General features: G+C 36.2%; 1 protein-coding gene across 1 annotated transcript in view; it reads right to left on the reverse strand.

The window, feature by feature from the left end:
- Positions 1-27,595, reverse strand: part of SNTG2 (syntrophin gamma 2) — a 157,998-nt gene that overhangs the window by 90,359 nt on the left and 40,044 nt on the right. Inside the window, exons 5-7 of the mRNA XM_048299092.1 lie at positions 21,645-21,688; positions 21,494-21,535; positions 4,391-4,478 (exon numbers count right to left, since the gene is read on the reverse strand). Of these exons, the coding sequence (XP_048155049.1) occupies positions 4,391-4,478; positions 21,494-21,535; positions 21,645-21,688 (174 nt within the window). The remainder of the gene's footprint in view (positions 1-4,390; positions 4,479-21,493; positions 21,536-21,644; positions 21,689-27,595) is intronic.

The raw sequence follows: 27,595 nt of genomic DNA on the forward strand, positions 1-27,595 counted from the left end.
ATCACATCTTGTTCTTTTGCATGACATGAGATGGTGTAGGGAAGGGAGACGTATGAGAAGGAAGGGAGGGATAGATGCTACTCCTGATGGTGTGCTCATAGTGATGATATGGGTTAATGGGAAGAGACAGTATGATTGCAGCACTAAAACTGCCAGCACAGCAGCTGGTCTGACCAAATGCTGGAAGGTAGGGGACCAAGTGCCTGAGTCTTCTGGGATGCCAGGAGAGGCCAAGATACTTCAGAATTATGCATGCATTATGCATGTATGCACTTAAATCCTGTCTGCAGTGTGATTTGGAAATTTCTTTATTGCATAATGGAATTTCTACTTAGCTTTTTAAATGTGTCATTGATACTTCATGACTGGAATTCCCTTTTGTGCATGGACTTGTGAAAAGCTCTTCTTGAAATGGGGTGCTATTCTCTGTAACTCCATTACTATTCTCTGTAACTCCAGCTTATTTATTGTCTTAAATCAGAACTATTTTCCATAATTTTAACCAGCTTATTTGCTTCTTTTCTCACTACAAGAATGATTATTTATAGCAAGTCACTTACCAAAGATCACTTGACTCACTGACCTTGGTTTCAGCCTCTATTGGATGGCTACACAGAACATTCTGGAGAGGAGCATGTGAGCTCTTGCAGAGGTTCAGGTTCAGTTCAGGAGAAGGGTTATTTCCTAAGTTCCTTATATGTCTGATCATACCTAGCAAGTTATTTTTTTTGAGCAGGTGGTATAAGGCTGAGATCATGCATGGGACTGTGTTACAGCGGGGATTACTGTAACACGCATATATCAAACCAGGAGTCCCGTGGAAAAGAAATATATATGGACAGATTCTTGCTAGATGTTTCAGAGGTGTTTATTTCTCCAGCTGCATGGCCGGAGCTCTGCCGAGGAACCCTCACGGTCTGGGTTGAGGGTCCTTGCCTGCACAGGGAAACACAAACCAACCAATGGGAACGAGGCTGACCAGGGGCAGGGAAACCCCGTGCCTGTCCCCTCAGGGCTCCTCTCCCAGGGCTCCATGGCGGGGGGGAGACCCTAACATCTCACCCGTTTTATTTTAATAAAAGGAGAATGAAAACAACTGGATAAACGTAACAAGAACAGTTTCAAGACAACAAGCCACCCTCCTGAGTCTTTAAATGTCCAAACAGATTCTGTGGAACATCTTAGGGCTGACAGAAGGGAGACAGAACTCTCCGGGCATGCTTTGTGGGGAAACTGAGGCAGGAGAGGGTTTAATTTCTTCCCTCCCCCTTTTCATCCCCCCCTTGGCATCGGAGAGGAATTGTAGGGAAATGGAATTGTATAGGGAAGCCATGGGGTGAAAAACGGATTAGGAATAAACTGGGGATAGGGTAAACTTATGAAGGGGTACATATTGGGTATAGGGTAAAAGGAGAAAGTAGGTTGTGGGTAGGGAAGTTGCTGGGATGGATATTGTTTATAATTTTGTGCATAATGGCTGCCTTTGACTGGAATACCTCCAGGCCCAGTAACATTCGCTGCTTGAAAACCCTTCTTTCCTTGCACTATATCAAATTGTACAACTTCCCCATCTCCTACACTTTGCAGGTAATTTTTAGGGTTATTCCTTTTAATGGCAGTTCTATAGATAAATAAATCTTCCCCTGTATCATCTTGTGTTACAAATCCATAGTTGTTTTTTACATTGTACCATTTCACAGTTCCAGGAGGTTCAATATCAAAAAGTAAGTCTCAAGAAATATAGAAGAAATTTTTGAAAAGCCAGTTAAAAAAATGTTCTAGATCTCCCAGTTCCAATACTTTCTTGTTTTGTTGTTCAAGGATTCCTTTAACTTCTAGATACATTTTTTTCTGTGGATCAGAGAGCCCCACTTCCCACGATTCTTTCATAGTCCAGAGAGAATATCCAAATCAAGGTGAGAAGAGAGAGATCTAGAGTGGTTTTTACTCACGAATTTCCTGTCCTTAGGGATCGGTGTCTTGCCGGCAATTCGCCACCATTTGTTATAGCGGGGATTACTGTAACACGTGTATATCAAACCAGGAGTCCCGTGGAAAAGAAATATATATGGACAGATTCTTGGTAGAAGTTTCAGAGATATTTATTTCTCCAGCCACATGGCTGGAGCTCTGCCGAGGAACTGTTACAGTCTGGCTGAGGGTCCTTGCCCGCCCAGGGGAACACAAACCAACCAATGGGGAACGAGGCTGACCAGGGGCAGGGAAACCCCGTGCCTCCCCTCAGGGCCCTTCTCCCAGGGCTCCATGGCAGGGGGAGGAGACCCCAACAGGACTGGGCAGGGTAATGCTTGCCAAAAATTTCCTCGTGCTCTGCATAAAAAAAGGAAGTCTAATAAGCTGCCCAAAATAAGCAGTTTGTATACAAGATGTCTCATTTTGGAAGCGCTGCTTCTCTGCTGTGCTGCTTGATAGTCTGGTAGCTTGTCTAAAACAGCATTGTCTTCCCTATTCCAAAAAGGTTTTTTGAACCACAGTAATCAGGGGCAGACCCCAAATAGTGCTAGCTGGTCACATTGAGATGGAAGATGGCCTCCCTGATGATCACTGCTTTCTCCTTCCAGAAATAGCACTTTATGGAAGCAGTGCCATGATCTCAGCCTCCCAGACAGGAATGCTGCAGTGTCTCCTGGTGAGAAAGCCAAGCTCCCCATGATGTACAAAAAGGGCACCAATATTCCTGGACCTACGTGAACTACTTGTGAAGGTGGCAGTCAGCTCATGTAGAGCGTGTACTAATGGCAAGGTTTTGGGGGGTGCGATGTCTCCCAAAGTGGGAGATGGTTGGGGCTGCCCTGTGCCAGAAACAGACAGTTCCAACCAGCTCCCACATTTCCACTGAGCCCTGCAGCTGAGCTGGCAGCACCTCTGGGAAACTATCTAAGAAAGGGTAAAATGCAGAAGAGCAGAGACAATAGTAAGGAAAAGAGTGACACAAAAGTCAAATGAACCTCGAGGCCTGTGAGGAAGGTAATGGACAATTTATTTGTCCATTTCTCATTGCCTGAATCTTTAATAGGGAGTAAATTTATCTAAGTTTGCCCATGTTGCCTCTACTTTGGCCATGATGGTTATTAATACGTGATCTCTTTTGACCTAAGAGCTTTTTTGTTCTATCTTCCCGCCACGTTCTGTTTGAGAACTGGGAGAGAGCATCTGAGTGGGAGTTTGGCTCTTAGCTAAGGTTAACCAATGACAAGCAACACAGTTCAAGTACGTGATGTCAGTCTACAAGATGAGACAGAACTTCTAGTAGGACTGTCATAGTCACAAATGAATACATCCAACAACACAGACACTACTGGTAAGATACTGCTAGCTTGCCAAAATCATGTTTAAGCTTTGGCACAGTTATCCAAGGCATTAGAGACATCTGTCTATAGTTCTGATGATCTAGTAGGAAAAGTAGGAAGACCAAACCTTAAGATTCATTATAAGAAACACTGACCTTATATTTTCAAATGCAAATGATAAGCAGGAAGAACTGAAAGAAAGGTTTTAGCATGAAATGTATAGTTCATCTTAGTAGAGGCCTGCTAAATTGGCTTTTGACAGGTGTAAGAATCTAGATTAAATGATTGACACTCTACTAATAGCAAGATCTAGACTATGACACCTATGATTCTGTTGAAATTATGAAAAAACAAGTACATAGTTGAGCCCAACTTAAATGAATAAAATCTAAATCAATCCAAAGAATGAGACACATTTCAAAACTTTTTGCTTATTTTGGAAAGCAAATAATCTGCTAAAATAAACTGCTGCAAAATTCTTTAATCTGATTAAATAAACTGATTTATTATGAACACTTTTCTACTTGCAACACTGATAACAACTGTGCAACCTGAATATTTTATCTACTAACCAAAAGAACCCCAAGCTTCCCTCATCTGTATTGTTCATACACATTTTAGTATTGCTACTGTTAAACTCAGTTGTCTTGACATAATTCTGCTGACACAACCAATCAAAATAGCAAAGTAATTTATGAAATATACATCATTAATGTTACTCATTTGTTTGGTAAGTGTCCTCAAAGTACCTTTCAGTGTAAATGTATGATTCAAATGTTTGCAAACACTCTTTTATTGGATTCAGGCAAAGCTTCTATTGCAAAACTTTCAGATATCACACATGATTGTACTGCGTTTTAATGATTTTTTTCAGCTTTATTTCGAATAAATTATAAATAAGCAGCAAGGGAGTATGCATTAGACTGTTATATGTTAAATAGTAAACTAGACAGATAATTTTCTATTTCTTCCTGTAAAGCACTCAAGGATTGAATTTCTATTTCTGTCACTGTCAGTTTGTTACAAGAATACTGCAAAGAGGAAAACAAATTACTCCTAATTCACTAATTTCCTCTTACCTAATGGGAGCTTTAAAAATGATGGAGCTTCCCTGAGGTATTGAACTGTGATGGTAACTTCATCGCCAGCGTTTCGCAGTAGGTGTACCTGTCAGTGTGACAAATAACAGCTACTTTAAACCAAAGAACCATCAGTCATGGAAAGCACATTACTTACAATGAAATCAACATTCCTGTTGATCTATAATAAACTCAGTGTAAACATTTCTGACTTCTTAAAGTAGAATAGCTTGAGGATCAAGCCACACCAACAACAGAAAAGAGTAGGCAAGACAGTGGAACAACCTTAATAAATAATTTGCCGGGCAACCTGATATTACATACCAGCTGAACACAACTTCCACTAGCTGATTTTATAAAACTGACATAGGGTAGTAGAGTGTGTATACAAACAGCAAGACACATGGAAATATATTAATACATCGTACACATCTTGATCTTAAGTATTTGGTTTGATTGCTTTGGGTAACAAATTAAGCACACTTTTGTGTTTCAAATATAGTCTCGGGTTTTGTGTCTTTATTGTCTGTAAGCATTTGTTAACCAAAAGGGAACATGCACACACACACGCACGTGTATAGACATGTTTTAAACCATCAGAATTCACTTAGGGGCATAGCACACTACTACGTAAAGTGGTTTTTTAAATGCAGAACTACAAATAACATCTCTAATGGAACTCATTTCCTACTGCAGGGCAGAGGTATTCCCCAGTTTCATATCCATGACTCTCAGGAAACAGGTACTGCATTTGGTTTGCATGTGGCCTGTACAGACAGGGTCCGCATCCCTGATCCAGTTTGTCAGAAATAGATGCTACAGCTTGTGGCCTCTAATCTGAGCACAACCAGAGTATTCGTGTATCAAGCAGAAAAGTAACTAACTGCAGCAAACTAATCAATACAGATGCATTTAATGGTTAATGTATTTGGAGGAAGCTTGTGGCTGTTTTGTTTCAGACTACTGTTTTGGCACAATGCCATACTGGCCAACATCATGAGATGCAGAATTACCCCAAACATTTTAAGTTTTCCACTTGTGTACCTAAAATAATGCTTACACCAGAGACTGATGTATTCACTTACATGAAAACATCAAGCTTATGTCTGATGGAAACTAAGAACCCTTTTTTCTTCTACCCCCATCCCCCCCAGCTCAATCTGCTTTTAAATTATTTACTATGAAAAATAAAACAGCTAGTGCTACCTACTCAGGCCCAGAAATCTGAGTGTTGTGCTTTTGTGGACGATTGACTAGAAGAGAACCTGAGGTCTCATTGTGGGAAAAAACACCGTGGAGAAAAATATTAATGTCCTGGGATGATGTTATGAAGCCGCTTTATTCCTTAACCGCGCGCTCAATGCCCAAGGACGCTGTGCCTCTACGATGGACCCGGGGGCGGGGCCGGAGCCACGGACCCGAGGGGGCGGTTGAACGGCTCAGCCCAAAGGCTCAGGGGCTCCAGGGCCTGGGCAGGGGCTCGGGGAGGCTCGGGAGGGAGTGCGCCGGGAGCGCTGTGCTGTTTTTTGGGTTTCTTTTGTGTTCCAGCTAGCTGGGAAAAGGTTCTGTTGGTTTTTTTTCTTGTTCTTTTTTCCCTTCCCTCCCCTTGCCTCACTGCCTTCCTTCCCTCCTCGCTGGTCTGGGGGTCTGCGGGGGTGGCCCCGGTGGGCCTGCGGGGTGGCTCCGGCTGGTCCGAGCCTGGGTGTCTGTTCCCTCTCTGGGAATTTGTTGTATTTTGAGGGGTTTTTTTATCCTTTTCTACCCTGTTTTGTGTGTTAATAAACAGTTTGGTTTATTTTTCCCACTTTCACTCCTTGTGACCCATTTGTCTCATTGACGGAGGAAAAGGGGAGCAACACTCATTCCAGAGTGTTTCCTCCTGAAGTTTTGTCTCAAAAACTGAGACAATTATGATCACTGATTTCTGACTAAACCATTTGAAGATAATCAAAACAGGGTAGCCAAGAAAAACAGTGTTGCAAACTTCGCATGCTTCTTTAAGGTCAAAAAAAGTATGATAGGGTTGTAAAGCAAACCAATGTGTCTTAGATTCTAAGGTGCAAGAAAACTATGTCTCCTGAAATCCTCTGCCCCTTATTTCCTGCAGTATTTTAGACATTATTTATTACTCAATAAACACTGAAGATGATTGGCAGCTCTGCTAGTCTCACTCTACTGTTACAAAATAGGACACCCAATATATTCCCTTCCAAATTAAAAAAGTCAGAAAGTATCAGGGCAGAGAGAATTCACAGTTGACAAAAAAATACAAGATCCTGTTACCCAATGCTGCTGTACCTGTAATACCATTTTACTTTTCCTTGCATGGTAAATCTATTAGAAATGCCAAGTTTAGTTTATAATCAGTATGGAAACCACAGTGTTTTGCAAAATTAAATAGAAAATCCAAAACCAACAAATTTAAAATGTAGTAATGATACTGTCCTGATATATGTAACGGGAAGAAACATAAACCAAAAAAATTAATACTGAGAACTCATTTTCTATTGCCTTTTAAAATAAGCCAAAAAAGTGAAGTACTTTATTTTTAACTTTGGAATGAAAGAAAGAATTTTAATTTCTTAATTGGTATAAACATGCTTTCAAACAGAAGAAAAACTATGTTTCCTCTTAATTAAGCTAAGAATGTTTGCACACAAAGATTTATATTTTTCAAGCGATGAGAAGAGACAGCATGACAGACATATTGCCTAATGTACTTTTGGAAGGCATTAGTCAAATTTTATGAAGAGAAATTAAATCCACAAAGTGCTGGAACAAAACAAAACAGTAGACTAGAAACTGTTGAAGAGTATGAGATTTCATTTTTTATTTCAAATTGTATTTTGAAAAGGAAAGAACTCTAATATTAATGATTTGGCTTAGAATTTCCAAGCAGTATTACCTTAAACAACATTCACACTGTATCATACTCTCCTGAAGCTGCTTAGTATTCTTCGGGTAGTGCCTGAAGAGGTCAGAGCGTTGAACCTCACATACTAACAAAAACTAAATCAATTTCAGTGTTCACAAGAAGGTCTTAACAGTCAGAAGGTCACTAAATAGTGCACTGTTCTGTGATGTTCAAGCTTCTGCAAAAGACGACTAAGTCTGAAAAAGACAAATCTCGTGTCTTTGGAGTAACATTCAGTGTTACAATGTTGCCTTACTGTAGTAATAATACAAAACGAGGATTGCAGAAGTGAGTGGGTTTTGGTGGTTTTTTACAAGGTTGATTAAATGTATTTACTGCAGCTAACTCTGTGTGTGTGTGTGTGTGTGTGCATCCATGCACTTACTCATGTTCATCTGCATAAAGGAAAGAAGGGCTTCATCTGAAATGCTTGCTTTTCATACTGGCTCCAGTTTGCACGTTTTGCATCTCTCTAAGTGTGTTTATCAATTCAGGGTTTATTACGCTTATCTTTCTCACATGCATTTCTCAAGAACAGAACAGAGACAATGTTACAAATATAAATAGGAGATTCTATATCTCACTTGGCTAACTACAGTAGAGAGTCTGCACAGAAAAATATGACTCATATTTTAGGAGAACCTAATGACCTTTGTCGTCTCATTTTTACTGTCAACACCCAATTACGGGAAATGCTATATACCTTTAAGCAGATGAGCCAACGGCACAATTCATAGATGCTGTGCATTCTTTTTAAATTCTGGTGGCTTGTATTTACTGTGAATTGCTCTAAATCTTCAAACATACCTGAACATCAATATTCACACTGCTCAGAGATTTAGACAAGGTTTTGGCTGTTTGAAACAGGTTCTGTCTTATTAAGAACTGTAATAGCAATTAAAATTGCAAAGGAGAATATTTTTGATGACCGTATGGCCTTTTAGCCAATATCTATTCTGCGTGCAGAAGTCACATCATTTCACTTTGGTCACATAAAGATTCAACTCTAAAGGATTTGCTAATATCTTTTCTAGAAAACAGTAAAGATCTTAGGATACAAAGAAATTCTCATCCACAGATAGGTATCTCTAAATATGTAGAGTCTGGATGATAACCTTACACTTCAAACATATGAAGTTAGATGAAATGAATCTTATCTTGCATCTATTGAAGAATATTTAAGATTAAGTACCTAACTCAGACTAAAAGTCTGAAGGAAAAATTCTGAAGTAAAAGGATGTGAATCACCCGATGAATGCCTGAGCTTGAGGTACAAGCATTTCACAAATAAAACACTTGAAATTCACACGACGTGCAAGTCTTGGACGTGACAAGTACCTGGGTGGAAGGTTATGTACAAGCCTGCAATAGAGCAGGCAAACAACCGAGATGTGGTAAAATATATGAAGAATTAGACCATAACAAAGAATAGTAAAAAAAAGAAAAAAAAAAAAAAAAAAGACATCTAGAGAACTAAAAGTTTTTAAAAGTCTTTAAATCTTCAGAAAGAATGATAGCATGTAACACTTAAAATGCCTCCTAGGCAAAAGTATACCTGGAAGGACTTCAGGAAACTTGGCAGTTTCAGCTCAATGCATATTCACAGGGCTGAAAAATCTGGTATTGTACCTATATGTCTAGGAGAAGTCAAGGAAGATGTGTGATAAACAGACACCTCGCAGTACAAGTAGACTTTAAAATGACAGTAGAAAAAAAATGGCTTTAAAAAAAGTTTGTAAAATTAAAGTCGGATTATTATTGGAAGGTCATGAACCAGAGTTAAGTTAGTTTAAGAAACAATGATTTCTTGATACTTGTCTCTTTTCCAATGGTCAAATATGGAGTAGTTTCAAATAAATTCTTTTGATTCTTCTCTTCCTTAGCTTTGCACTATTCAATGAGAAATAATGTCTTTCTAAATGCTTAGCTGGCTAATCCTAAGCAAGCATTTGTGTCTGAACAATTTATACAAATATGCTAGGAAAAATGACAGTCAATGCCGCTTATGGAAATTTTCACAGATTTAAACTAAACTGCAACTTCTCTTAGTTTACTCAACTCTTGCTTTTCTCTAATTTCTGCCTATAAATACAGATAGATTCAGTATCAATTTAAACAAATAATGCTGCTTCTGTATGATATAATTACCAGGCATTATGGACAAAAAAAGAAATTATTTAAATTTTGTTTTTCATTATTGTGTACATTAATTTTCTATTTAATTACACACTCCAGTGTGTAATTACCATTGTGCCAACAATGCTTGCAAAACTATCTGGAATATGAAAGACACTGATACATACTGTGTATCAGAAAATAAATTTTGAGTCAACTCAGCTGTTCCCTGAAGCAATGAAAGTTTAAATAAATTCTCTTAAGGATAACTATTACCTGAAGCATGGAGACCCATTCCTGAGAAAGTAACTTTGCCATTTTCAAAAAAATCCCAAGAATATCAGAGCATTATGGGGACTTCTCTCTGGAAATGCAGGTCAGTCTCAACTGTGATCAATGTGCTATAAACGAAAAGAGTTTAAAGCCACAAAACTGAAAATTAAATAACCAGCAATAGTTTTATTGCTTATCTACTGTTATGCACTACTTGTAAAAAGAAAGAATTGTCTCAGGTATCAAAAAACTCACAACAGACTGATGCACATATCTGACTACATATGACTGGAAAAGCGTATGGTAAAGTGGAATCAGTATCCATGGAATTGCAAACATTTCTGTCCCAAATGAAGCCCTATCCAAGCAAAGAAATTGGAGCAGCCTAACCCTGCAGGTTCATATTCTTCAAATATATTTAAACATCTTTCTAGATGTTAGTTAAGTGGTTGAGTTTATGTGAACTCAAATGAGCACAGATTGAGCTAAAAAGATTAAATGCAGTTTTTCTTGTAGCCATTACTGTTACATTTTTCTTTTGTTGTTTGCTTGTATTTGTAACATACCTGCAGGGTTCTCAGAAACAGATTTTATTTGACCTGAAGTTTCTGAGGAGGGAGGTAGCAGCCAAAAACCACTGACATCATCTAATGGCAATGGTGTAAGATCACGATGAAAATAACATCAGCTGAAGGACGGGCAATATTTAATGAAGGCTGTCTTGTGCTACTGAGTGTAAAAACAAAACCAGAAGGTTTTGAATGTGTCAAACCCAGCAGGTCATATGCTGCATTCTCTGATTTAGAAACTGTTAATAATTTGAATAAATTTCCTCCTTTTCTCACAACAAACTTTTCCACAATGATCCCTTTGTTCTACATCTTCTAGCCTCATCTAGACTTAATACAGGACTAAATATAGGAAGCACCAAGATCTGCTTTTTTGTTGCCTACACATTCACTGCTGAAGTACAAGCTAGAACACCTATGGACTGCTCAGTTCAATGGATTGCCCTGCAGTTTGGATCAGCCATAGAATTTATTTATAATCACTCATATGTTCATCCTCTCAGACTTAAAGAACTGGGGCACCTAGAACACAGAAAACATTCCTCTTTTACTAAACTCCCTACAGCATGTAGATAAACATAAAACCATAACAGGAATACCTATGGATAAAGTTCAGCAGTATTTCACAGTAGGAGTACCCCTCTGTGTTTGTCCCTAATGCTTTTGTTTTCCTAATTCCCCAGGCATGAAAGTGCTACTATCACCACAAACCAGCAGATCATCTGCAATATTCAGCACACATCAGAGGGAAATCTGTTTTAGGCAAAGTCTCGTATCTGAAACTTCTGCATACTGTCTCAGGACCATAATCTATGATTCCTTGTAATTTTGCTACTGTATAGGCTAATATTTCTTCAGCACCGATCACTATAAAGTATATTCCTTTATTCAATACTAAAAATTTTCTGTACTGGAAAAAAATGTGCTATTTGATAAGGGGAATATCATTCAAATCCCATTGTCAGGTTACAATCTTCTGACTTAGTTTCTCTTCCCTCAGAGTACTGATCACATCTAGAGCCATAACTGTTTAATTACAGGGCTATACTTTCTATATTAGACTTTTTTTTGTATTAGGCTTTTTGCTGTCTAATATTATATCAGACAAAAAGCAACACCAAACACCCTTTTGATTTCCTAATCCAGTTCTGGATTACTTTTGATGCAATGTGCTAGCTTATTTGCCATTTGAAGTGTATGAATGCACCCCTGCTCTATGAGTGTTTTGTCTGCTCTCTACAATAAGGAACAAGAGCAGGTGTTATTATTCATCCTCAATTCAGCAGCTAAACAAATGAGTCTGTAATATTGGTGATACCTATAAGACCCATTCACTTATTTAGATCACACTCCCATTAAGTCAATAACTTTTTGAAGAGAAATAATACTTATGTATGACTTACACTGTGATCTCAAAGGAGTTAATTTCTCTTGTGATCAGAAATACACCCGTTTTATTAATGGGTTAATTTTATGTGGTTGTAAGGCCTCTATATAACTTATATTTCCCTTTCCATTTCAAAAAAAAATCTTAAAAAATACAAAATAACTGAGTTTCACTTATGTAAACAGCCTAAGTCTAATCTTTCACAAACATTTATTTAATTAATCTATTCAGAATCACCAGGGTGTACACTAACTCTTTATTAGCTTGCAGCTATGTTGTGTTCATAACACTGAGCTAGAGCGTACAGCACTTCAAAGTTCTTTATACCCTGATGAAACACTGAGGGTCACATAATATAAGGCAGTAAATTAATGAAAAGCACAAAACATTGTTTCAAAAGGAAAAGGAAGGTGTAAGAGAGATAAATGAGATGGAGATGATACTGCTTCAGAGAAGTTAGCTTAGCCAGAGTGGAAACCAAGCAGAGTGACTAAAAATGAAGAGATAGACTAGTTTGGGCAGAGGATATAAGCATCAAAGGAAGCAGGAGTGGATAGGTCTTCATAATGATTATCAAGGATAACAAGGGACATAATACAATATTGTTCTTCAAGCTACAAAGTAACTTCTTTTCTTACCAGCCCTTTTAAAGACATCCCCCCCCACCCCGCTGACTTACCCACAGATAGCTTACACCCTTTTGTTTTTATTCCAAGTCTGTTTTTTGTTTCCATATTTAACCTACCTCCATGGTACTCAGTTTTGTACAGGTTGGAGGAGGAGAAGATGAAATAAAGTGTGCCTCTATTTATGACTTAAGTGGCTGGTGTAATTTCTTATAAATCCTTTGTAGGTCTTTCAACATTTATTAATGAAATAAATAAAAATTTTAAAGGGTTAAAAGACACTGTTTTTTTGTTTGTTTGTTTGTTTTTTCAATTGCTTTTGTGCTCAAAGAATTTGCACATTGTAAATGCCCATAATGCCAGTGTGCTTTCTGCTTCTCTAATGCAGGGAATTAAGTGCCTGTGAAATGATGGAGGTAAAATAGTAGTACTGCAATATGAACTACTTATTTTGGATGCTTTCTTAACATATTTAGAGCTTGAAAAAAAGTTGATTTCCACAATTAAATTTAAGGAGTTGTGTAATATTTTGAAGGGTACATTTTACACAGATACTTACGTTACTCCATTTTTTAAAAATCTTTCTCTGAAATTTTGTTATCTCCTACAAAAACACAGTAAAGGTGCAAATGGACACAAACTGAAATGGCAAAATCATGTTTTAAAGCATGTGAGTTTTATCATTTGCATGTGAAAGACACTGGAGACAAAAGTATTCTGTAACTTGTTTCTTAGTGAGGAATGATGCCAGATACATTCAGTGAGGAAATAATCACACTTCTTAGAGCATCTGGAAACAATGAGGATGAATTGTACATTCCACAAAGTTTTAAAGTTATACTAAAATTTGATGATTTTATGTAGCTTTATTTTTATGCAATGCTGGGTTACAGAATACTTATGGCAAATTAGCACCTGGAGAAATGAAATTAAATTTAGATAGTTTTCATCCAAGCAAGGTGAAAAACACTTTTTAATTATTTGTCTCACTGTCATGATAACTCCTGTTATTCTGTGACTAACTCTCCACAAAAATAGCTCAGGAAAATTCTATAGGGAAACTGAAATAAAACTATGTGCAGCAAATGTCACATATTAGCATTCTTGCTATTGATGTTTGTTTCTGCCCACATACATAGCAGCAGCAAATTTTCTGAAGTACACAGTAAGTTAATGAAAGTGACTACACTAAACTTGTTAATAAATGGTGCTCAATAAAAGAGTTTGCTCACTTCTCTCAGTTCCTGCTTCAGGTCTGATGCATGCAGCTGTCCTGAAGATATACATTCAGCATTAACAGGTATTTGCTGTCCACATAATAGATGACTAAAGCATTCTTCTAGAAGTGACTGAGGCAATGACAAAGGAACACTCTGAGAACTACTACCAAGATAAAGTTAAGACAGTAAAATCTTGAAAAGCTTGATATCTTTTCTTTGGTCTGTAGTCCTATAAATATATTAAAATGCATTAACTAAACATAAACTTCGTTAATTTTTCATATGTAAAGAGCTCGTCAATGAAAACTTATTTATAGAAATGATGAAGTTTGTTGAACAGCTGTGTGTCAAAAACGCATTGTGCTTGAAAGTAACCTACAAATGGTTCCAAAGCTATATGTTTACTTTGGCTGATTCCAAATGTAAATCTCCCAATAATAAAGAAAGCAAGAGGTCAGTCTGAGATCATTTCAGCAAGCTCCCTGTCAATAATATTTATGGGTGATGGGTTCTACCCATGTTGTTTCTGTTCACACGTCTTTGTGTAATTACAGACATTCTCTTAGTCTGGAGCACATCAAAACATGATGCCACTCAAGATACCCTTGCGCCATGCCCCAAATTCTCCATTTAAAGAAAATGGTAACAGCACTGTATTGGGAAGACAATACATGTAATCACAAACTAGTGGAAGTTCCTTACACAAAAACTAGTCATAGAAAAATTGCTATGTAAAACCATCTAAATTTCTTTTTGAAGATCTAATGACAATGTAGGTCAGAGTTGGAAATTAGCTAGAGTGAGAAAAGTACAAGATGCTAAAGGTTTTGGCTTTGTTCTTTACAAACACCTTTTCTCTTCAAAAGATTAAAAGCCTTTCACATAAAAAGACTGGAAAAAATAAAGGAATATTCATTGGATAGCCATAAGGATGGATCCACTTAAATTATGCTGAAACACAGTCCTGCCAAGCTGCTCTAGAGAGATATCCACCATTTTCCCCCTTCCTCTCTCTTCAGCCATCGTGAACGGAGAGGATTTGGAGAAGGGAAGTGGTAATGTCAAGGCTGTGAAAGTATGTACCTTAATTTTATTTCCTTTACAAGTTTTGATTAATGAAGCTCTCTAAAACTATATACATGAAAAGGAAAACAACTTGAACTCTAAATTAGTGAACTCTGGTTGTTTGGGGTTTTTATTACTTTTTAAAAATATATTTTAATTTAACAATCGCTTGCACGAGATCAGGGAAAGCACCAGGGAAAGCACCAGGAAAAGCCCTTTCAGTCACTGGAACAGATGTTCTAAGCTTCCCTACTGCTCTTCCTTTTCCTTCCTCTCCGACATGTTCCTGGGATTTGCTTGTCGCCCCTCTGGAAGCACAATGACTACTTTGTTTGATTATTCTATTTCGTATTTCTTTAGGTTTCCTGTGACAAAACATACACTCTAACAAAAATTTACACACGTGTCTCTACATGCTCAATAGAACTTTTAGGGATTGTTTTCTTATTTCTACTCTACTGCAACTGCATTGCTTGAATATATGACAATTCCTGGAAACAGTGTGATATTGAGGTGATTTAAAACACTGCTAATAAGTTTCTGTGCAATACCACACACTTATTTTTAACTTCCACTCGTACAGTAAGATGTAACTGCAGCTAAACTTTGCAGTACTCTATGTAGACTATTTCAGAAAGTGTCTTAAATTTTATTTAGTTTTTGTCAACTGTTCATTTTTAAAATGCTTTTTAGTAGCATACACCTTTTCTTTCAGTGTGTCTAAAAAAAAAGAATAGTAGGAACAGATTGCTTTTGCTAGAGTTTATGAGTGTGGAAGCAAGGGATAGGGAATAAAGAAGCTCAACATCATTTAGATGAAAATTATTTCTAATATCACTTTTAAACTTTCAACAGAAATATATTACTATAATCTAAACAATCTAAACAAACAAAAGCAATCTAAATAATCTAAAAGCAAACTCTGGAAATTACTGAGAAAATGGGAGAGCCAGGCAGCTGAAGAAAGAAAGGTTTCCTGACATGCAAAGGAATCACTCAATCTTCATATGATGTGAGAAAAACTCAGTTACTGGTTCTTCTGGATCTGGTAGAATTACCCTTCCAATTTTAAGAGAATATTTCTTCTATGCTGAGAAAACAAAAAAATTTGCAGTACATTCTAACTAACTAACTATTCAATTAAACCATGCAAAGAATTGGTAACAGTACTGTGAAGTTTCATCTTGGCACCATTAACATAGATCTCCAAGAAATGAAACATGCTGTTTGTCTATGTAGAAAAATATTCATTTTTCCTTCATTTAAGTGGTCAAACTCTCATTTTATACTTGTCATACTTGAATTACACTGTTCATTTTGACTTCTTAACATCTTTTCTGCTGGGTGAAAAAGCACGTTCAAGCTGAAAAACTTCCCCCATTAAAACTGCAGAAATTCAAGGAGTAACTTGAAGTTAAGAGTCAGTCTTGGGTCAGAAATATGTGGAGGTCTGTAAGGGTATCGATACATGTTAGTGTTGCTCCTACCTGGGCAATCTAGCTAAACAAAAATTTCCTTGAACTTTGGTCTGTACTGTTGATTATCTCTAGCAGTAATCTTAAGTTTTTAAACCTTCTGTGTATATCAAATAAAACCTTTATTTAGAATTTCTCTAAATGTCATACTATTGTTGCCTCAAGTACTACTGAATTGCATATTCAAATATTAACAAGTGTTTTAACAAACAGAACATAACACTGCAATTTTAACACTGGAAATACATATATTAATTTTTTTGAAGATTAATGATTTTAATAACAGCATAAATCAATAAAATCTTCTAATTAACATTACTATAAGATATTACTACAGAGTAAAATTTGTAAATCAAAAGAACTTAGTTTTGCTACTTCTCAAGCATCTGACAAGATATTTTATAATTATTTTTATGATTTTATTTTATTAATCCATCACTCTAGCTCTATTTTTTTATTATTTTATTCATTTTGATATATTTCTTGAGTAGTTAAGCATTATGTGCCTATTCTAGCTATGTATTTTCCAGTTTTTTTCTATTCGATCTCTTTCCACCATTTGGAACTGAATTCCAGAAGACCATGCAGAGAACTTCAATTCCAAAATAGCTAATGCAAAATGGATGATAGATTAAAGGACAAATGAAAATAAAATCTCAGTATCTCAATGAAGATAAACAATTTTCAGGTTCAATCCTTGTATCTCAATCAGCCTAGTGAAGAACAAGTTCATCACTGCCTGCCAGAAATGCCAATGCCACATTAAATAGCATTACAGTAAGCGTCTGAAGTATTAAAGATTTAAAACAATTAATAACTATTGGCTAAAAACTATTTAAATTCTGAAAATCTAAAATTATTCCCACTGAATGGATTCTCTGTTTTAATAGATAGTAATTAGTTTATTTAGCAATGTCCTTAGGTGAGACTATTCATAAATAAATGTTTCCAAGTACTTTCCTGGATCAGCGAGGAAAATTCCAAGGAGATTAAAATTTGTGTGTAATACTACAAACGTGTGAAACATATTAATTTACTATGAAATACATGAATAAGATATAGTAAGAAAAAAATAACATGCAACACCTAGTTTTCCATTTTGTATAACTAAACTCCCTCTCCTGCATTTTCTAGTTAATGGAAATAATCAGTTTAATAATCCTTGAAATAGGATTCATTTCATACAAACTTACATCTGAGCTAATCATAGATTCATTAAAAACAGACTACATGAGATTATGTAGAAACTTGTCCAATTTCCCCTTGAAAGACACCAGTGATGATTTTCCATCACATCACCTACGATTTGCTTATGGTGGAAACAAACAGGTACTTCTAGTGCATTTCATTCAGCACAGGGCAGTGCTCACCTCAGGGACTCGCAAAAAACTTTCTGAATCTTATTTTCCTCTTTCACTAAGTACAGGGAGAGAAAAGTACCCAGAACCACACCACAAAATGCCAAGAAGTGTTCTCAGCCTTGTGATTATCAGATGGGCCATGAAGGTGCTCAGAGGGCTGGAGCACCTCTCCTATGATGACAGGCTGAGGGAGCTGGGGTTGTTCAGCCTGAAGAAGACTCAGGGGCAGACCTTAGAGCACCTTCTGGACCTTAAAGAGAGTTGAAGTGGAACTTTTTACAAGAGAATGTAGTGATAGGACAAAGGAGAACAGTTTTAAACTCAAGGAGGGAGGTTTGGATTAGATATTAGGAAGAAATTCTTTACTGTGAAGTGGTGAGGCACTGGAGCAGGTTGCCAGAGAAACTGAGGATGGCCTATCCCTGAAGTGTTCAAAGGCCAGTTTGGACAGGGCTTTGAGCAACCTGGTCTACTGGAAGGTGTCCCTGCCCATGGCAGGGGTGTTGGAAGTAGATGATCTTCAAGGTCCCTTCCAGCCCAGCCATGTCATGATCCTGTGATTCTATGAACCTGAAAAATACTGTTGAATCAGAAAACTGCCGTCTTGTGTTTAATTTCCTTTCACAGTTTATTGTGAATACCTTGAAAATTGAAGTCACAGCCAAAAGAACACCAAGTAGTACACCTTCTTTGTGAACTTCAACCAAAATACTCTTTATCTTTGCTTCCCTCTTTCTCTCCACTCAGATCTGACTGCTCCTTTTGTGTTATGCACAGAGACAACCCGATTAGCCATCACAGAGAGAAAACTAAATTTCCTCTCTGATATGCTATATTAATCTTTGAATTAAGATTTTCTGCATTCACACTCTCCACACCAGTAGAATATTTCTAAAAATGAACTTAATTTTCAAGGAAAATAAATTATTTTCAATTTTTCACACTATTGTATTACCTACAGCAAAAGCAGAATCTTTCTTGGCACAGATTCTGAATTATTTATTCTATCCATATCCTTAGCTAGAACTAATATGTGATAGTAGCAGCTGTTGAAATAGTTGTCTTTCACAAGCAACTTGAATAATTGTGGAGGAAAGCAAATTCTAGTATCAGAAGTGAAAAACGGGAGACACAGTTTGTTGTTAAATTGTTGCTGACAGAGTAGCTAATTGTTTGGCTTGCAGAGAAGTAATCACGTTTTAACACTGCTGAAGTTAAAGGGTCAAGAGACAAAACTACCTATTTGGTACAATCAGGACCAGCTAACTACATAAACATCTCAGGAGGGAAAATGGAAGGTAGCAGACGGAACAAACTCTTCTCCTTTCCTAAAGTTCTCAGATTTTGTAGCCTTCTCTCCCAAGTATTAACCCCAATGGGTTTTAAGTCTTTAACTCCTGTGAGCAATATTGACATACAATTACGCTCAAGCTTCAATTTTGTAAAATAAAGGTTTTCTGAGTTTGTGCCAACTGAGTGCACCTCCTCACAATCTGCAAGGGTAAACAAGCAGACATTTTAAAATGGCAGAAAGTAAGAACAAAAAGGGGAAAAAGTCTAAACAGCAAGGAATGCCATTGTGAAATAAACAAAATAAAAAACGGAAACAAAATTCTTGAAAACATTTGTTAGATTTACAATTTAAAAAATAAATTAATCAAACCACAACAAGACAAACAAACAGGAAAACCCCATCAGCTCAACATCAAAAAAAGCAAGAAATATATTTGCTTCTGCCCCTTAATGGCTTATCACTATGGCTGGACCAGTGGAGTAATTCAGAATCTCTACCTTTGCTAGCAGCATCGTTTTTAGCAGTATGTGGGTGGACTCCCATTCCCCCCACTGGCAGGATGGGAGAGAATAGGAAGAACAAAGCAAGAAAACCTTCATAAGAACGACAGTTTCACGATAAAGACAGTTTAGTAACTTAAGTAATGACAGAGGTAAAAAACAAAACAAGTGATGCAAAGGAAATCAGTCACGACCTCCTGATACCCATCCCTCCTCTGAGCAATGGCTGCTTACTCCAGAAAACACGTCCCACAATTTTTACTGCTGAGCATGATGTTATATGGTATGGAACATCCCTTTGGTCAGCTCAGGTCAGCTTTCCTGGCTGTATCCCCTTCCAACTTCTGGCCCATTCTCAGCCTACTCATTGAGAGGAGGAAAAAGTGAGGAAAAGAGAAAGCCTTGATGGCCTACAAGCACTGCTCAGCAATAAAAGACACACTGGCGTGTTACTAATGTTGTTTTAGTCACAAACAAAAATACAACAGCATACTGGTTGCCACAAAGAAAATTAATGTAGTCTCAGCCTAGACCCAGTACACAGTCCCTTGTATCACACAGTATAATTCATAACCTTAAGTTAGCTGTTTGCAAAAGAGGCCTCCTGCACCCAGAATGCAAGCAGCAAGAAATGCCTTCAAACTGTATTGATGGATGATGTTTCAGAAGTCTCACTTTGAAGTAGATGACTGAATATGTAAGAGACCATGGTGCCAGATGCATACAGAACAAGCCAAAAGAATTACTCAATAATCTTTGACAGGCTCCCATTAAGTACTTTGCATTGTGTTAACAAGGTTGTGTAAACTTGAACCCAGAGTGAATTAAGAATACCCAAGCCTCATTGATGAGTGTTTTTTGAACAGGAGTGCTGGAGCACCTTTCATCTAACCTGAGTGACATTTAGAATACAGGGCATCCTTTACAGAGAGCGAAGATGTAAGTATGATTTTCTAAAAGTTAGATGAGTTCACCATCCTTAACATCCTGCTGTCTGGACATCCACCCATAATCACTATATTACTATATTACTAGCTTAATGTGTTGTAACAAGCTTAATATGTTATATACCTCCATCAGTGGTGTTTCTGGTGCCCAAACCTCCTTTTTTAAAGCATTTCTTCCAAACTGCAAACCCACCATATTCAAATAAAGAGGACTTTATATCAACCATTATTTGACAAAAAAGCAAAGACATAATTTTGATAAAATAAGAAATAATAAATCTTGAATTCTCTCAGGAGCTTTGGCAACAGCCCACCTCATCTCACAGAACCAGCTCCTTCCTTTACTACCTGACACATTTTTCTAACCCTATTCTGATCATAGTAACAGGCTGTGCTAGTAGCAAAGTCTCTTTGCAGATTTATCTCCAGGTGCATTGTGATCTCTTCTCCTTCTGGAGCTTCTTTCAGCCATATGACTTACTGTTGTTCCAGGAAATTTTGCTTAGTGCATCTACTGAATTCCCATGTACAGGGCAAGGATGCATTTCTCTCTCATTCCTCACCTCTGTTGTGTTACATTGGCAGTTCTGGAGCACTTGGTTTTTACAAACAATCCTCAAGGGAAGTAACTTACCATTTTGTGAGGAGTAACTTTCAGGAAGTTTAGGGGGTTTTGTGTGCAACAATACAAGCAGCAGGAGAGCAGTTCACCAATACACAATAGATCTGACCATGCTTTACTGAGATTGTAAGAAATTCAGCTTGATGGTATTACCCAGCACCAAGAAAAGGACTGCAAGATCATGCAGTTGCACTTTATCTTGACCTAGAGAGATCACCTTCAAGTAATAAATGCAAGTTTAGTTCCTTTGCCCATGTAATTTCTGCCTTGTTGATAAGACTGTCAAAGCCTATGTCATTTATGGTTGCTACAGATGCTATTCTGAGATACAGTTGTCAGTGAATCAACTGATAACTGCTAATAAACAGGCAACAGGGGGTAACAATGTTTTATCTATATGGCCTTGCACTGCACACCGGAAAAGCACTGCAAATTGAGTGAATGTGAACTGGCTTTGTCCTCATACAGTCAATCTGATAAATGAAACAAATCAGTAAAACCTGACCACTATTCAATAAATTATTTCAGGTTAGATCAAACACTGTAGTAAATTGTATTTCAAAATGGAATTAAATAACTGGAAAAATTTTAATAATCAAATATATGACAAACCTGATGATAGCACTGTCTTTATAGGAAAAAAGAGCAAATTCATTTGAAACAAGGCTAGAGACAGAACAGTTTGGACAAAAAATATTCTGTACACCAATAAAAAATCAAAGTGGAATGACTTACCACTTCTTCATGGGTAGCACTTTCTACATTTATACCATTAACCTAAAAACAGATATGATAGGGAGAAAATTATTTGTAATGTGAAGTTAGTTACTGAAATAAAAGCAACTATGAAACAAATGTCTGCTGAAAAAAGCAAATGTTTACTGACCTGTATTATTGCATCTCCTATAAATAACATTCCTGTCTGTTCAGCTGTGGGATTACAGAAGGAGTAGATTTTAATTGATAGTCGTACTGAAAAAAATGCTATGTTTTCTTCCAGCAATTGGTTTAACACACTGTTTGTAATCTTCAGTTGAAACTGATTTGGTTGTGAAAATACAAGGCACAGCAATCAGTATTCATCCAACAAAGATAATAGATTCCTAGCAATTTTGAACAAATTAAGAGAGCTACTTTCCATGCATAAAGAACTTGTTTAGTATGGATTACAAATGTCAATTCTCACTAATGAAGGATTTCATTAAATTATGTGGAAAATGTGATTCACACTTTTCATTGTTCTTCCACAAAAGGGAAAAAGGAGTTTCTGAAACTCTTTAGCAATTCCTTTCCCCCTGAACAAATTTACAGGGACTGCTGTAATCAAAGAGGTTGTGACTGGAATTTAATACAATTCTTTAACAAGAAGTTTGAGTTAGTTTTGTCCCTAAGAATAACATTATTCCAATCTGCAATTTGCATGTTTCCTGCCTTACAGAGTTAATGGGAATAACGTTATGAGATTCCAGATAATTCTCAATAGATACAAACAATGACATTTTTGAGGTCTATTCTCTAACTTTCAAATTTTAAACTTTTTTTTTGGTTGGAATTTGAGGATGTTTACCTCATGAAATGTATCACTTAATTAAAAGTAAGGTTATTATCCTGCAAAGACTGATAGTATTAAAGAAGGCTTATTAGTCTTATACATGATCTTTAAGGTCACAGCTTGAGGCTTAGAAGAATGCAATCAATGTTAACAGAGACAGTATTATGAGAAATGGAAATAGAAGTAAAAAAGAAAGAAAAACTGCATAGAGAATTCAGGATTTCTGCAATTCAGGTGTTGCTACTGCAAATGTACCTTTGTTACAAAACAGCACTTTTTTAAAAATAATTTTTTCATCACTCTCTTGGCGGATAAAAAATAATAGTTTGTTATTCAATCCTAAAGAAATATTTCACTATTTATTTTAAACATCATGCTACTTCAGTTGCACTGAAGGTCTTTACTCCACTTCTCATCCTACTTTGTATTTAAAAATATGCATGAAATTTGTAATAGCTGGTTTAGAAAAGACATCTATGTACAGAAATTTAACTGAATTAAAGCAGTTCAAAACCATCACAAAGTAATCTGAAGTAGCCTGTACTGGGTACATATATTGCTAGAGGTGCTGAACATTAGCTTGGGCATCTCAATACTAAACTTCTATTTGAGATGTCAGTAATACATACACTAATAGTGAAAAATGTGAACAATTTTCTGTAAGAGGTGAAAACAGAAAAATGTAGGGCAAGAAAGCAAAGCATAATGAACCAGAAAATGTTTGTGTGAAAGTGGAGATCCTGATGGAAGAGTGCATGATGAAGATTTGTGGGCAGGTAGGAATGTACTACCACTCTCCTGGATCTTCATCTATCTGTGATCCACTGCATAATGACACAACAGCACAGTTGTGCAACACTAAGTCTTCTGAGAAAACTGCTCAGTTGTACCAAATGTTATAATAAAATATATAGACTAGTATTCATGCAAAAAAGGCAAGACTAAATTCTAGACACAGGTAAAATTCTTGAAACAGCACTATTTAACAGCACAAGGCTTGAAGGAAAAGCAGGGATATGAAAAGGTATAAAACCTCAAGGAAGAAGACTGGGTAAATGGAGGATTGTAACTCGGCAGCACAGAAGAAAATTCCCTTCCAGGGAGCAGTGGAAGCTGAACCTTTCCCATGGGACTGTTGACTGCCAGGTCAAGCAAAGACCCATTGCTCATTCCACAGGGGTGATGAATACTGCAATATCCCCAGCCGCCTCATGTGCATTAGCCAATAAATTTTACAGTTTAAGAGCACAGAGCAATTACATCCTGCTTGCAGGGTCTCAAAAAGCAATCAAGTCTGTCCACATAAGTAAATGAGAGAAGGAGCATTATTTGGTCAATACCAAACACTCTACAAACTGAAACAAGCAGAGCTTTTGGGACAATCAGAGAATTTTCTCTAGAAGTGCATTATGCTGCATACTAAACCAATAATCTGGATACCAGCTGATGCCATCATGGGTATGCTTGCATGCCTGTGATGAAACACTTTGGGTTTAGCCAATGGTCTAGAATTTAAAATCAATGATGACTAATAAAAAATACATTTTCCAAAAATCAAATTGTAGGGGGTGTGTCACTACAATGCAGAATTTACAATATAGTTTACAAGTATATTAGAAATAAAGTGACTGGAAAAACTCTTTGGATACAAAAAGTCAGTCCTGTTTCTCCAAGGCATATTTTAAACCTGAAGACAAGACATCTATTGATATTTTCATGAAGTCACATTCTCTCTACATGACAAAAATATTAAGTAAAATCTTCTGGGCTATGTGAAACTCTTTCTCCCCCTGGTAACATCCTCATGTACAAAGGTGCTTATGAAAGGCTGCTCTAAGTTATCAGGCACTATGTGAAAAATGCAGCAATACTAAAACCAAAATACTTGAAAAAGAGCTTTGGGCTACCAGGGAGCATATAACCTTATTCACCGAAACAATAAACACAACTTTTGCAGAATCCAATTTACCTCTTGAAGTTTTATTTGAAATAATATTTTAGTAGAACTGAATTGAACGTGTACAGAAAAAAGACTAAAAAGAAAATAAGCACAAAGTACTGATAAGCAGAGACATACCAGGCTGTAAAAGAAAATGAGGCATGTTACAATAAATAGTGCTACATCACCTTTACTCTTCATCTTAATTATCTCTAAAAAGGTTTAATGCTGATTAAATGCTGTACATTGATTAAATTCAAAAGTAATACTAAATGGAAGAAAGCAGGAGGGAAACCTAAAAGGGCTTATGATGAAATAATGGTAAGAAAATAATCATTAAAAAAATGGATACCTAATTTTTGAGAATATTAGATTTGAAAAACTTTCCCAAATGTACATGATCCATCATTCTAATCTTTACAAAAAAAAACCTTGGACAGAGCCATGAACTATTAAAAATTCTTTTGCACTCAGTGAGAAGGGAAAAGAATCAGTAATTCTAGCTTTGCTCTGCTTACTTTTCTATCCACTAGGGCTGTATCAACTTTTCCAAAATTTGCTAGGTAGTGAAATGGTAAATTTACTGAACAGAGTCTTGGGAAATTCTTATTTACAACTGGGTAATTGATGCACATCTCTATGCCGATTTGAGTCTGTAGATAACCTGATGTCTATATTTTTCAAGATTGTTTACAACACATATTTTCATTAAATTTTTTTTGAATTCCTGAATCACATGAGAAACATACAAGGTACTATGTCTTATGACAAGAAGTGCTGCTTAAAGCACACAATGAGCTGCACTGACTTCATGGGCCTTTCAACTCACAAGCTTAACATTAAATATATGCAAAAGTATTTAATTGCATAAAGAAAATCTAAAGGAATAGTTAAAAAAATAGATGAAAGAAAAAGACTGGAAAAATTAGTATTAAGGATGCAAAAGACTAACATATCCAGATGTATTATTCCCTCCTCTTCCGTGAACTGGACATAACTACACTCATGACTGTAAAGATACACCTGCTTCAAGCAAGACCTTTAATCTGTGATTTAAAACACAACTATACTAACTCAATTATTGAAAACTACCTTGTTAGGGAAGTTTTTAACACCGAACATACTCTTAATAGGACTTGTTTAAATTTAATTTCTTTGTTAAAAAAAAAAAAAAACAACTGAAACTTTCCACATTTCTATTTTTCATCGTAAAGCTTCCTTACCTTAGTTTCCTTTCTCCTCTTTATTTGTGTCTCACTTATCATGTAAGGAAAAGCTGTAAATCACTCAATAATACAATGTGTTTAATCAAACACCTGTTTCATTATTCTCATGTGCCATGTTTCCCACACTGAATCAAGTGACAGATGGCAAACTGAGTCCCCTCTCCACTTTTCCTCAGTGCCTGTGGAGCAAGCACTAAGAGAACATCATGATCCTAAAAATCCTGTATCTACCCATGAAGAAGTCACTTCTAGATCTAAGCACAGACAAGCCTGAAGCACTGAAGCTCAACATGTTGTAAGAATCAATGCAATCTGAGAAACAGAATGAGTGAGAGAGAAAGGTACTGGACACAGGGGTGGGCAAAGACTGGACATAGCAGGACATGTTTTTCAACAGGAAAATATTACAGAGCAGAATATGGTATGAGGATAGGTGTTTGATACTGGCTTTGCTCTTTCACCTTCTCCTTTTAGATGACCTCAGCAAAAAAGACAGGTTTTCAAAACATACTGTTCACTAGAAGCTTCTACTGATAAAAGCATTTTTCTGTCAATGCCTAGAATTGAATACAATCTGAAAAGAAAATTACTGTAACAGCAAATTTCTAGTACTTTTCACTGCAAACTATTAATGGAACAAACTTACCTTTATTAAAAACAACTAAAAATTGTGTTATATTTTATGAATACCAAAAAGTAAAATGAGTAAGATGTATAAGGGCAGTTAGGAATCCAAAGAGCATACCAATGGGCATTAAGGGACCTTAACCTTAAAACCAAAATCTGTTTAGTCTGTGCCATAATTTTTAAAAGGCAGATGCTATTATAACTGTTTTCTGAGGCTAATTTCAAAATAACACTTTGGTACTATTGCCTAACCTATGTTACAGCCAAAATTTGACAAGTTTTTTCTGAGCTGGGGACAATGGCTGCTTATATACCCAAACTGAGAAGACTAGAATCTGGAGTAGTCTTTGGCATGACATTCTCTTTAATTAAATGTGCTTTGGAGGTCAGCTGAAAAAAAGTATTATAGTTTGGTTCTAATTCTACCCACCCAACTCTTAGCAGTAACCAAAGCAAAAATTATTTAAGGGCTTTCCAATGGTTTTCTGATTGCAAACAAGTTTTTATCATGAGTTACATTTCTAGTCTGTAACCTGTGTGTAAAAAGTACCAGCATACACTGTGATTAAATTGATTTCAGACCTACTTTAGGAAACAAAAGGAGAAAAATTCAGAATTCCAGGTATTTGTGTGTCTTGATGGAAGATTCTTAAACCAAACCAAATGGCAATGTGATTCTTGTAAGTGTTTCCAAACTCGTTGATGTTGCAGCAGAGAGAGTGCACAGGAAGAGTTATCATGATAAATTCTAGAGAAAAATACTTGCCATTTTACATTCAGTTCTTGATCACTTGACTTTGCCTTTATAGAAAACCATCAATTATCAAAGTAAAGAAACAAAATTGGAGCATTAATTACTTTAATTTTAAAGTAATTACTTTAAAATAATTTACTTAAAGTAATTACTTTAAAATTTTACCTTTTTAAGAAAAGTCATGACCACTAAGATGTCACTATAATAAAAGCAAGGCAAAGTTTTTTAAGATGTATTTTCAGAAAATTTGAAAGTGTTATATTACTATTGCCATTTATTACTTGGGATATTTACCTAACCACAGTCCTTGAGTCTGAAAACAAAAACAAAAATATTCACATATTTTACATGAACAGAATTCAGAAGTATGTAGCAATAATTAAGAAAAGCAATAGTTATAACTATGAATAGGTTATAACTATGAATAAGTTATATTTTGTTCATAAAATAAGTTTTACTAGTCAAGCACAGCTAGGACTCATTTAAAAGTCAGTGAAAAGCTATTTAAAATTGCAAAAATGTAGTATTTCTAGAAATTTTAGAAAGCAGTTTTAGAAGCTCTATGTGTATAATCAATCTAAACTTGATAATATTTCCAGAGTTGAACAGTTGGGCTTGATGATCTTAGAGGTCTTTTCCAACCTTAAAAGTTCTAAGATTTTATTAATTATTACAATATTTTCCAGGTAAAAATATTTGTGTGCATCTTAAAATTAATTAAGTACTAAACTGTTAATAA

Source organism: Corvus hawaiiensis, chromosome 3 (assembly GCF_020740725.1).
Source record: "Corvus hawaiiensis isolate bCorHaw1 chromosome 3, bCorHaw1.pri.cur, whole genome shotgun sequence".
NCBI lineage: Eukaryota > Metazoa > Chordata > Aves > Passeriformes > Corvidae > Corvus > Corvus hawaiiensis.